General features: G+C 42.4%; 1 protein-coding gene across 8 annotated transcripts; it reads left to right on the top strand.

Annotated features, from left to right (window-relative positions):
* Window positions 1-1,413: 1,413 nt before the first annotated feature.
* On the top strand, window positions 1,414-8,381 carry LOC136330318 (gem-associated protein 6). 8 transcript variants are annotated; one of them, XM_066266950.1, is made up of 3 exons: window positions 1,414-1,490; window positions 2,070-2,207; window positions 4,608-8,381. In XM_066266950.1, the coding sequence occupies exons 2-3, from the start codon at window positions 2,074-2,076 to the stop codon at window positions 4,981-4,983; spliced, it is 510 nt and encodes a 169-aa protein (XP_066123047.1). In that variant the 5' UTR covers window positions 1,414-1,490; window positions 2,070-2,073; the 3' UTR covers window positions 4,984-8,381. The 8 variants fall into 8 exon arrangements, with proteins under 8 accessions (XP_066123047.1, XP_066123044.1, XP_066123045.1 ...); XM_066266947.1 differs by having other exon boundaries at window positions 1,420-1,694; window positions 2,064-2,207; XM_066266948.1 differs by having other exon boundaries at window positions 1,420-1,694.
* The last annotated feature ends 4,379 nt before the right edge of the window (window positions 8,382-12,760 follow it).

Raw genomic sequence — 12,760 nt, forward strand, 5'->3', positions numbered from 1 at the left:
TCGCCAGAAATCTAACGGTTCAGAGTAATTTTCAAGTTCATGGTCACAGTCACGTTCACAGTCACGTTCTGTTCGCGATCAGGTTAATGTTCATTGCATTTCCAGCTGCAGCTCAGTTTTTGTAAACCTCCCTTAGTGTTCACATTTGCAGGAACTCAAAATTTACAACCTTGTACCATTTTTCAGGATCATAGCTCAGAAAAAATTCTCGACCTGCCAGGAGCCAAAAAAAGTACCAGAAACCTGTGGTGGGAACGAGTCTTTTGCACTTTTCCACTTAGGGGTGGGGTGTTTATAGCGAGTATTTGACTAGGTGGAATTTATCCAAACCCGGTGCTTTTCTTCCCAGCTTCTGCACCTCCTCTAAGGCTGTACCGAGGGCACATCCCAAAGGGGCCTGCCCCCTAATGACCTTACACAGGCCAAACAATACCTTTGTTCTGTTGCTCTTCTCCAAGGTACTTTCAACTCACATTTCCAGAGCTTTAAGGTTTACTAGGGTTCATGTGGTTTGAATCCGTGGCAAAAGTGAAATTCCACTTCCATCAACAAGCACCTGGCTCTAGCATTTTCCCCTTAAATATATATATTTTTCGTTTTAGCCTGGCCCATGGTGGTGCAGTGGAGGCTTGGACGTGTAACACCGGGTTCAAAACTCTGGACTTGCCAGGTCAAGACACAAAGCACAAGCGAGTAATGAACAACTAACGTGAAGCAGCGCTGAGTTGATACTTCTCGCTCCTCCCTCACTTCTCTGTAAAATCAATACAATCTTTAAAGAAACTTTTTCTTGTAAATGTCCACCGTGTTAGTGGAGAGAAGTGGCTCCAGAGAACAAGGCTTATTGTTATTACACAAAAATCTCAGCCTGACCAAGCGGTGGCGCAGTGGATGGAGCACTGGACTAGGATGTGGAGGATTTAGGTCGAGACTCTGAGGTCGCCAGCTTGAGCGCGGGCTAATCTGGTTTGAGCAAAAAGCTCACCAGCTTGGACCCAAGGTCGCTGGCTTGAGCAAGGGGTTACTGGGCCTGCTGTAACCCCCCCCCCCCCCAGTGAACAACTAAGGAACCGCAAGGAAGAATTGATGTTTCTCATCTCTCTAAGGAACCGCAAGGAAGAATTGATGTTTCTCATCTCTCTCCCTCTCTGTCTGTCCCTATCTATATCTGTCTCTCTGACTCTATGACACACACACACACACACACACACACACACACACACACACACCCTGCGCACACCACACACACACACACACACACCCTGCGCACACCCTGCGCACACCCTGCGCACACCCTGCAGCCTGCCTTTAACTCTCCAGTAACCCCCATTCTCAGACCTCTAGGTTTGGCTGAGCCCAGAACTACAAAACAGAGACTTCTGGGGGAGGAAGTGACGTCACGACGCAAAGCATGCTGGACCCAGTCCGCTCCGCTCGAGGCGCCTTCCCTCGTAAAGTTGTTGTTGGCGGTTGCCTTGCTGTTTTACCTGGTATTTTGCTCGTTTATGAGGATTAATTTCCATCTTGTTTGAGTACGACCCAAAGTACGATGCTCCTGCAGGCTAGATCAAGATATCTGAGCTCTAGATCCTTAGCTGTTGCCTCGTTATGCGTCATCCAGAGGAGATTGTGACAAATCCGAAGGCCGGGCCCCTTTCTGGAGAATGCTTCGGATACCACCAAAGAGCGGGACGGTGGATATCCGAGTTAACTTTTTCAGTTTGGGGCTAAAAGTGCTGTGGAGTGAGATCATTTGGTCGAAGGAGAGCAGAGTTTAAGGGTTTGAGCATCTGCAGACCGGAGTTCAAAGCCAGTGTGCCGGCTATCGGGAACGGGATTGGGGTGGAGGAGGAGTGCCGGATGAGTTACCGCAGACGAGGCCCAGCGGGGATGCGGTGGGCCCTTAGCTTTCAATAGGAATAGGAAATACTGTATTAACTAGTTTTCCGATATGGAACTTGAGGCAAGTCACAGATATTCTTTACCTCTAGGGTGGAGATTAGGGGTAAGACATTTGCTTGGGTGCAACGTATATAATTAACCCGAACTGGTGGTGGTCTTAGATCTAGCCAGATGGCAGCTATGAATGAATGGATGAAGAAAGGTCCTTTAGAATGGCAAGATTACACTTACAAGGAGGTCAGAGTGACAGCGGGTGAGAAGGAGTATAAAGGATGGGTTTTAACCACGGACCCAGTCTCTGCCAGGTGAGTTTGGATCCTACTTCCCTGAAATCATGACACCCCATTGTGCTGCCTGTATATTATAGCCAAACTCAGAAAGCGATAACGAAAGGCTAATTATTCCTATGTAAGAATTTTATTGCCTTTGAATGTATGTACGGCTTTAACTATGGATTACCTCGTCAAACCAGCCAGGTTTGTAGACATGAGATATTTCCTACTATATTTTGTTGGGAAATTTCAAACATATACAAATGAAAAGAGAATGGTAAAACAAACACTAACCTTACGCCCCCACATATTTTAAAGCCAAACGCAGGCATATAATTTTGTTCATAAATACTTCACTATATCTTTTAGTAGATAGGGACTCAAAATTAATGTAAGCTCAATATTATAACACCTAACAACAGTAATAATAATTTTAATATTAGCTAAATCCTAGTCTGAATTCAGATTCACCTGGCTGTCTCAAAAGTATCTTTTTATATTGATTTATCAAGTTGGTTGATATGTCTCTTAAGTATCTTAATCTATAATTCTGCACTTTCCCTTTTTAATTTTCTGTGTTCCTCATTTATTCAAGAAGCAGCAATTTGATAGAATTGACTACATTCTGGATTGAGCTTCTTGCAGTTTCATGTAGCTTAACATGTTCTTTTATCCTCTATATTTCCTATAAGCTAGTTTTCAGATCTCAAGGTTTAATTGGGGTCAGACTTACGTTTTGCAAGACTACTTTTAAGGTAGTGATACATATACACACACACACTTTTTATTTTGGAATGGTTTTGGATTACAGAAAAATTGTAAACAAAGTACAGAATATACCCATGTACCCAGTTCCCCCTAATGTTAGCATCTTACATAGGCATGGTGCATTTGTGAAAACTAAAATTTATGTTAACTAAACTGTAATCTTCTACTTTATTAGTTTTTCCACTGATGAGCTTGTTGGTTTTTGGTTGATTTTTTTGGTTCCAAAATCCAATCTGGGATCCCACATTACATTCAATCATGTCTCCTTAGTCTCCTCCAATCTTTGACGGCTTATTAATCTTATTTTGTTTTTCATGAACTTGACTTATTTGAAGAGAACTGGTGAGGTATTTTGTAGACCATCTCTCAATTTGTGTGTGTGTGAGTGTGATCTCATTAGTAGACTTGGTTTTAGGGAAGAGTACTATAGAAGTGAAATTCCTTTCACATCACATCATATATCATATTTTATTTAGAATTTTTACATTTGTGTTTGTATGTGAGATTAGTTTATAGTTTTATTTTTTAATTCTGACCTCTGCTTTTGGTATCAAGGTTATATTAGCCTCATTAAACATGTTAAGGCGTAGTCCCCTTTAATAGTCCTCTAGAAGAATTTGGTTAGATTAAAAATGTTTGATGCTTGAAAGTTTTATAGAATTTTCTGGTAAGGTTGCTTAGGTCTCTTTTCCCCCTACTATGAGAAGTTTTTAAACAAGTTATTCAGTTTTTATGTAAAGATCATAGGATTATTTATACTCTTTTTTTTTTTAGTCAGTAGTAGAAACTTATATTTTCCAGGGTTTTCCAAGTTCAAAATTTTAGCATAAATTTGTTCTTAATATTTTATACTTCCTTATTTCTAATTTTATTTGTATGTGTCTTAAATTACTTTTTTCAAAAGTAATCTTGTTGAGTTTTGTGATTTTTTTTCAAAGAACCAAATTTTGGCTTTGATCCTCTTTTGTTGCCGCTTATTTTCTATTTTATTTTGTTCTTTGTTATTTTCTTTGGTCCAGTTTGAAGGGAAGTTAATTGGGTTGTTTATTTAACTCTGAGAGTAAAATGTGTACCCTCTCTTCTTTTTTTTCAAATTTTTATTTATTGATTTTAGAGAGAGAGATAGAAATGCCGACTTGTCGTTTCACTTATTTATGCATTCATTGGTTAATTCTTTTATATACCCTGACTGGGGATCAAGCCAGATGTTAGCATATCAGGATGATAGTCCAGCCAGCTGAGAAACACAGTCAGGACCTTTCTTCTTTTCAATACACATTTAAGTCACTCATAACTCTTATTTTATTTTATTTTTTTTTATTTATTCATTTTTAGAGAGGAGAGAGAGAGGGAGAGAGAGAGATAGAGAGGGAGAAAGAGAGGAGGGGGGGAGGAGCTGGAAGCATCAACTCCCATATGTGCCTTGACCAGGCAAGCCCAGGGTTTCAAACCGGCGACCTCAGCATTTCCAGGTCGATGCTTTATCCACTGCGCCACCACAGGTCAGGCCACTCATAACTCTTTAAGTAATCCTTTCACTGACTCCCACAATGACTCCCTCATTTTATTGCTTCATCCATTGTTTTATGGACCTTCTTCCATAGTTTTATGGATCTTTAGGTTTTTCTTTTGCAAATATGCTCTGAACTTACTTTTTCTCCAAAGTATTGTCCTTGTGAACTTCCTTGAAGATGGCAGCATGCATGTGACCGGAATTATGGGACATGCTGTGCAGACGGTTGACATTGTGAATGAAGAGGACCATAGGGTGAAAGAGAAGCTGATGCATTTGTTCACATCTGGAGACTGCAAGGCATACAACCCTGAGGACTTGGAAAAGAAAAAGAACAGCCTAAAGAAATGGCTCGAGAAGAACTACATCCCTGTCACTGAACAGGGAGATTCACCAAGGACACTCTGTGTGGCAGGGGTCCTGACTATAGAGCCACCATATGGTCCAGAAGATTGCAGCAGTTCTAATGAAATTATTCTATCCCGTGTTCAGGATCTTATTCAAGGACATCTTGCAGCTTCCCAATGAGAGGCTAAGAACCATGGATGCACTGAAATAAGACTTATTTTTTTTGTCCTTCTTAAAATGTTTTGAATGTTAATGTCATATTTTAGGATTATAAAGGCACACAGATGTGTGTGTGAGTTTTAATTCGTTGTTTTGGTAAAATCAAAGTTGTGGATTATGAGTGCTAATAACTAAGTGAACTCTGGCAAGGATAGCATCACATGCAACCAGATTAGCACAGGGACATCAGAATTCTAAGTCTTTTTGATGGGGCCATGGCTCCCTTTCTGTTAGGCAGAAAATGTGTTTGTTAAAAAATACATGTTGGCCCTGGCCGGTTGGCTCAGTGGTAGAGTGTCGGCCTAGCGTGCGGAGGACACGGGTTCGATTCCTGGCCAGGGCACACAGGAGAAGCGCCCATTTGCTTCTCCACCCCTCCGCCGCGCCTTCCTCTCTGTCTCTCTCTTCCCCTCCCGCAGCTAAGGCTCCATTGGAGCAAAGATGGCCCGGGCGCTGGGGATGGCTCTGTGGCCTCTGCCTCAGGCGCTAGAGTGGCTCTGGTTGCAACATGGCGACACCCAGGATGGGCAGAGCATCGCCCCCTGGTGGGCAGAGCATTGCCCCATGGTGGGTGTGCCGGGTGGATCCCGGTCGGGCGCATGCGGGAGTCTGTCTGACTGTCTCCCTGTTTCCAGCTTCAGAAAAAAGCAAAAAAAAAAAAAAAAAAAAAAAAGTTACATTTGATATAAAATGTATTAAGTCCCTGGCACTAAAATTATGTGTTTGTGTAAGTGTGTGTTTAATAATGAAACTTGGTTGAAACTTGGAAATTTTGATTATTGGTAAAAATCTTTTTTTTCTTCGTGACAGACGAGTCAGAAAGAGGGACAGATAGGGACACAGGAAGGGAGATGAGAATCATCAGTTCTTTGTTGCGGCACCTTAGTTTCTCATTGATTGCTTTCTAATCTGTGCCTTGACTGGGGGGCTATAGCAGATTGAGTGACCCTTGCTTGAGCCAGCGACCTTGGGCTCAAGCTGATGAGCGTTGCTCAAACCAGGTTGCTTGTGCTCAAGCTAGTGACCTCAGGGTCTCAAACCTGAGTCCTCCACATCCCAGTCTGATGCTCTATCCACTGCGCCACTGCCTGGTTAGGCGGTAAAAATCTTAACATGTAAGGCTTATAATTCTCAATGCCTTTAAAGTGAGAATGAGGTGATATTTCTGAGGAGAAAGGTAAATGTGACAGGCATTCTGCCCCTGAACTTACTTCAGTTTCTTTGCCTGGTGCTGTCAGCCTAGGCTTCTGATTGAGATGCTCTCTGCCTGTAGTCCCTATTCCCAGGTTAGGCTTCACAGGGGGTGCAGGAATTGTGCTTTGCTGCACCTGTCCCGTGGAAGCCAGTCAGGCCCAGCACTCTATATAGATGTGCTCCTCAGGTTGTTAGTTGGGATTACTTTTCATGGGCATGCCTAGAATGACCACATGGTCATATTAGATTAGAACTCCAAGGCCCTGACTCCCTAGGATAGGGGTTAACAAAATTTAGTCCCTTGGGGACAAATCTAGTTTGCTAACTCCTTTGTTAAAGTTTTTATGGAATACACCTACCAGTTTACATTTTATGTGCCATAATGGCAGAGTTGAGTGTTGCAACAGAAACTATATGGCTTATATTTAAGAAGAATAGGACCCTTTACAGCAGCGGTTCTCAACCTGTGGGTCGCGACCCCGGCGGGGGTCGAACGACCAAAACACAGGGGTCACCTAAAGTGACCGCTGCTTTACAGGAAGTCCTTCCCTCACAACTTTAAAGTTCCATGATCCAGTAAGTGAAATTTAGTGCACATCCTTTCTCCCCTGTGACCCTGGAATGTCTTCTGAAAGTAAATAGGGGAAGGGAAATAAAACTAAATTTAGCATGGAAAAGACGGTGACACACTGAGGAGGCCTCGAGAGAGTGAACTGTGTAGGAAACTGCTCAGCCTCAGTGGGGCTCAGTCCTTGGCACAGTGTACTGGTGTTGGTAAGTTTATTTGCTGTCTGGCTAATGAGCTGGAGACAGATTGTTTGAACAATGTGCGTGCTGAAGAGGCTAAGTGGTCTGGCTCTGCCGTAGAATCCTGCCTGCTTAGGGAGTTGTCCCGCTCCTTCCTCAGCTAAGATTCTTCCCCAGGAGTTTAGCTCAACTGTTTCAGATCCCTCCTGGTTCCAGATGCCCAGGGAAGATTCCTCCCAGAGCTGCCTCTGCTCCCTGCCAGCTGGAGGCAGTAGCTGGGCAGTCTTTGAACACATTGGGTATCAAGGATACCTTTTTCTAAACTTTTAAAATTTATTATGTTAACATGGTTTCAAATGTCCCATGCAATGTAACCCCCCCCAACCCCCCCCCCCCCCACGCATACACATTGTGCCTCCATGCCCCATTCAGAGTCTCTATTGCCATTGCACCTCCTTTGCCCCAAGGATACCTTTCAAAACAAAGGTTGTTAGATTTTCACTGAGTTCTTTTTGGTCCCCTTGGAGCAAAGTTTCCAGCCTTTGCCCTGATTTCTCTCTATCTCATTGTCTGATTTCCTAAATCTCTTCACCTGTCCCTAGATGTTATAGCAAAATAGGTTTTTCCAAGAATTAAGTTTTTAAAAAATTATTTTATTTTCATTTATTTTAGTAAGCAAGCAGGAGAGAGACAGGAAGTGGGAGAGACAGGAAGAGAGACAAAGAAGAGAGAGAGATGAGAAGCATCAGCTCGTAGTTACAGCACGTTATTGTTAATCATTGATTGCTTCTCATACATGCCTTGACCCAGGGGGCTCCAGCCAAACCAGTGACTTGGATTCAAGCCAGGAACCTTGGGTTTCAAGCTAACCTTTGGGCTCATGCTGGTGAGCCTGTGCTCAAGCTGGATGAGCCCACACTCAAACTTGCAACCTCGGGTTTTGAACCTAAGACCTCAGTGTCCCACGTCGATGCTCTAAACTGCACCACCACTAGTCAGACAAGTTTAATAAAAAATATTAATGAAGGATTTAAAACGGCCCTGGCCAGTTGGCTCAGCAGTAAAGCGTTGGCTGGGCGTGTGGAAATCTCAGGTTCAATTTCAGGTTAGGGCACACAGGAGAAGCGACCATCTGCTTCTCCCCCACCCCATCTCTCTCTCTCCCTCCTGCAGCCATGGCTCGAATGGTTCAAGCAAAGTTGGCACCGAGCACCGAGGATAGCGCCATGGCCTTGCCTCAGGTGCTAAGATAGCTCAGTTGCTGAGCAACAGAGTAGCAGCCCAGACAGGCAGAGCATCACCTGGTAGTGGGCGTGTTCGATGGGTCCCAGTTGGTGGGTGCACATACGGGAGTCTGTCTCTGCCTCCCTGCCTCTCAAAAAAAAAAAAAATTTAAAACATTCACATTCATTTTATTTGATGAGAGCTAGTGGAAATTTCATGAGTCAGGAGTAAGGATTACTATAATTCATGCTTACATTTTGAAATAAATCAGCAGTCAAGAACTATGGTTTAATATACTAAATTGCTTCTACCACCAAATACAATGCATTTTTAAAAACCGCTTTGTGTTATAAAAATCTGTACATATTAAATGTATACAATTTGATAGGTTGGAGATACGTCTGTAAAACCATCACCACAACGTATGCCATAGCAATCCTTCATCTCCGTAAGTTTTCTTCTGCCTTTATTATTATAAAGTTGGATTTTATTGTTCAAACAAAATTAAAGAATCATTTAAAAAATTTTTTATTTATTATTTTAATTATTGTCCTTTGTGATGTTGACATTTTTGAATACAGGCCAGTGTGGAGTAACCCTCAGTTTGGCTTGTCTGGTTTGTTTTATGATTCAGTTCAGTATGCATTGGAGATGATAGTGTGCTCGTATGGTATATCATCTCAGGGGCACATGATATTAATTGTCCCACTTCTGGTGATGTTAACTGTGATCACTTAGTTAAGGTGGTGTCTCAGGTTTCTCCAGTGTGGTTACTATTTTTCTTTTAGTAATTCAAAGTATCTTCATATTTTTATTTTTATTATATTTTTTAATTTTTTTAATTCATTTTAGAGAGGAGAGGGAGAAACAGAGGGAGAGAGAGAGAGGAGAGACAGAGAGAAGGGGGGGAGGAGCTGGAAGCATCAACTCCCATATGTGCCTTGACCAGGCAAGCCCAGGGTTTTGAACATACATATTTTTTAAATGAGCTCTATTGAGGTATTATTCACATATAAAGTTTATACACTTTAAACATGTATAACTCAGTGATTTTAGTAAATTTAGAGTTATGCAGCCATCACGACTTTTCATCATCCTATAATATCCCTTATCCCATTTGTAGTCAGTTCCCATTCCCACCCTTAATCCCAGGCTAATCTACTTTCTGTATCTATGGATTTGATTTTTCTGTACATTTCATATAAATGGAATCATACAGATGTGTCTGGCTTCTTTCACTTAGTATAATGTTTTGAAGTTCATGTTGTAGCGTGTATCAGCGGTTCCTACTTCTCTCCCCTTCCCTTTTTCTCCCCCTTCTCTAAGAGTGACTGAAAATTAATAAAAACAATTAAAAAATAAACATTGATTTTAGAGAGACGCAGGGAGAGAGAAACATTGGTTTACTGTCCACCTATGCATTTATCATTGGTTGATTCTTTTTTTTTTTTTTTTTTTACAGAGGCAGAGATAGACAGGGACAGACAGACAGGAACAGAGAGAGATGAGAAGCATCAATCATCAGTTTCTCGTTGCGCGTTGCGACTTCTTAGTTGTTCATTGATTGCTTTCTCACACGTGCCTTGACCGCGGGCCTTCAGCAGACCGAGTAACCCCCTGCTGGAGCCAGCGACCTTGGGTCCAAGCTGGTGAGCTCTTTGCTCAAGCCAGATGAGCCCGCGCGCGACCTCTGGGGTCTCGAACCTGGGTACTTCCGCATCCCAGTCCGACGCTCTATCCACTGCGCCACCGCCTGGTCAGGCTCATTGGTTGATTCTTGTATGTGTCCTGACCAGGGATGGAACCTGCAACTTTGGTGTATTAGGATGATGCTACTGAGCTACCCGGCCAGGGCCACCTTTTATTTTCTTAATTATGTTTTTAAAACAATGTTTGTTTGCAAACTTTTATTTTATTTTATTTTATTTTTTTACAGAGACAGAGAGTGAGTCAGAGAGAGGGATAGACAGGGACAGATAGACGGGAACGGAGAGAGATGAGAAGCATCAATCATTAGTTTTTCATTGCGCGTTGCAACACCTTAGTTGTTCATTGATTGCTTTCTCATACGTGCCTTGACCGCGGGCCTTCAGCAGACTGAGTAGCCCCTTGCTGGAGCCAGCGACCTTGGGCTCAAGCTGGTGGGTTTTTGCTCACATCAGATGAGCCTGCGCTCAAGCTGGAAACCTCGGGGTCTTGAACCTGGGTCCTCTGCATCCCAGTCCGACGCTCTATCCACTGCGCCACTGCCTGGTCAGGCTTAATTATGTTTTTAAATAATTTTTTTATTGATAAACATTGATCTGTTCCTATTATGTGCCCTGACTGGGAACTAAACCCACAATCTTTTCATATTGGGACAATGCTAACAAACTGAGCATCTATCTGGCTAGGGCTTATGTTTTTGAACTATGTAAGTTTAAAAAGTGGGCATATTACAATTTACCAAAAACATTTTTTTATAGCTCATATGTTCAGTGCCATAGCTAAGAACTCATTGCCCAACCCTAGGTCACAAATATTTTGTTTTCTTTTAAAAGTTTTAATTAACCCTTAATGGCCTGGCCTGTAGTGGCGCAGTGGATGGAGCGTTTACCTGGAATGCTGAGGTCACCTGTACGAAACCCTGGGCTTGCCTGGTCAAGGCACGTATGAGAATTGATGCTTCCTGCTCCTTCCCCCCTTCTCTCTCTCTTCTCTAAAGTGAATAAATAAGAAAAAAAATAGCTCTGGGGGTTGTTAGCACAACCTAGAGCAGGAGCTACTTTGACAGAATTCAGTTTCAACTAATTTGCTTCAGACATTATGACTTTCTTAATGACTTTCCTCCTTCTTTGTCTGATAGTGCAGCTTTCTTCCCAGGCTTCACCAATCTGTGGTCACTGAGGGAAGTAGAGCAGGTAAACTGCGGCTGTCTCCTCTTGAATAACAGCTAGCATCCTTTAATTCCAATTAGCACATCTGTCAAAGGGCATTGCTGAAGATGGATTCTGATGTCCTACGTCGTCTTGTCCTTGCACTTCTTATTCTGTAAGCTTACTGCTTTGCTTTGCCCCTAAACACACGTCTGTAGCAACCTACTACTTGCCACAGAATTAAAATTGCCTAGTTGTCAAAACACTCTTTTCTTAAACTTTTTTCAATAACAAATTTTATTTGGTCAGAGGAATCATCTTTAGTTTAGTTTCCTTGTTGATTTTTAGCAGGGTGGGGTGAACTTTAAGTTTCTTAAAGCTATTATTTTTCTGAAGCCAAATGTTTTTTAGTGTGAAAACTGGGCAACAGGAAACAAAATACATGGCTAAGCAGAGGGAGGCATTGAGAGCCCTACCAGTTTCCTCCAGAAACATATTGCAGAGACAGGGCAGTTGTTATGTTTATTTGGTTAAAGTACTCCTGACATTTACCCCCCCCCCCAAAAAAAAAAAAAAAAAAAGAAAAGAAAAAAATTAACTCTTAAACTTAGGTTTATGTTCTATTTTGAGGTAATTTTTGTGTATGGTATGAAGTAAGGGCCTTAATTCATCTTTTTGCATGATATGGAATTATTCCAGTACCATTTGTTGAAAAAACTTTTCTTCATTGAACTGTCTGGCACTTTTGTTTAATGTCAGTTGATAATAATTTAAGAGTCTCTTTCTGGGCCTATAGTTGTGTTCTCTTACTCTATATATCTGTCCTTATGTTAGCAACAAGTTGTATTAATTACTATAGCTTTAAAGTAAAATTTTATATCTATGCATGTAAGACTTCCAACTTTGATCTTTTAAAAGATTGTTTGATATTCTGGCTCCTTTGCAGTTCCATATAGATTTTGGATGAGGTTGTCAATTTCTGGGGAAAAAATGCCTGTGGGATTTTGATAGGGATTATGTTGAATCTGATCAACTGCAGGAAAGGTGTCACCTTAATATTGAGTCTTCCATGAACTAGGATGTCTCCTCATTTATTTATATCTTTTTCTTCTTTTTTTTTTTTTTCAATTTTCTGAAGCTGGAAACAGGGAGAGACAGTCAGACAGACTCCCACATGCGCCCGACTGGGATCCACCCGGCACGCCCACCAGGGGCTACGCTCTGCCCACCAGGGGGCGATGCTCTGCCCATCCTGGGTGTCGCCATGTTGCGACCAGAGCCACTCTAGCGCCTGAGGCAGAGGCCACAGAGCCATCCCCAGCGCCCGGGCCATCTTTGCTCCAATGGAGCCTTGGCTGCGGGAGGGGAAGAGAGAGACAGAGAGGAAAGCGCGGCAGAGGGGTGGAGAAGCAAATGGGCGCTTCTCCTGTGTGCTGTGGCCGGGAATCGAACCCGGGTCCTCCACATGCTAGGCCGACGTTCTACCGCTGTTTAATTTTCTTTTTTTTTATATATATTTTTAACATTTTCAGTCTTTTTTTAAAATTTATTTTTTTAGATAGGAGAGAGAGAGACAGAGAGAGCAAGGAGAGAGAGAGAGAGAGAGAGAGAGAGAGAGAGAGAGAAGGGGGGAGGAGCTGGAAGCATCAACTCCCATATGTGCCTTGACCAGGTAAGCCCAGGGTTTTGAAACGGCGACCTCAGCATTTCCAGGTCGA

The sequence above is a fragment of the Saccopteryx bilineata genome, chromosome 3 (assembly GCF_036850765.1).
Source record: "Saccopteryx bilineata isolate mSacBil1 chromosome 3, mSacBil1_pri_phased_curated, whole genome shotgun sequence".
Lineage (NCBI taxonomy): Eukaryota > Metazoa > Chordata > Mammalia > Chiroptera > Emballonuridae > Saccopteryx > Saccopteryx bilineata.

Coding starts and splice junctions, on each gene's coding strand:
- LOC136330318 (XM_066266947.1), top strand. CDS start 1,609: ATGCGTCATCCAGAGGAGATTGTGACAAATCCGAAGGCCGGGCCCCTT. Junction 1,695..2,063: donor TACCACCAAAGAGCGGGACG/GTGGATATCCGA, acceptor TGGTGGTCTTAG/ATCTAGCCAGATGGCAGCTA. Junction 2,208..4,607: donor ACGGACCCAGTCTCTGCCAG/GTGAGTTTGGAT, acceptor TTTTCTCCAAAG/TATTGTCCTTGTGAACTTCC.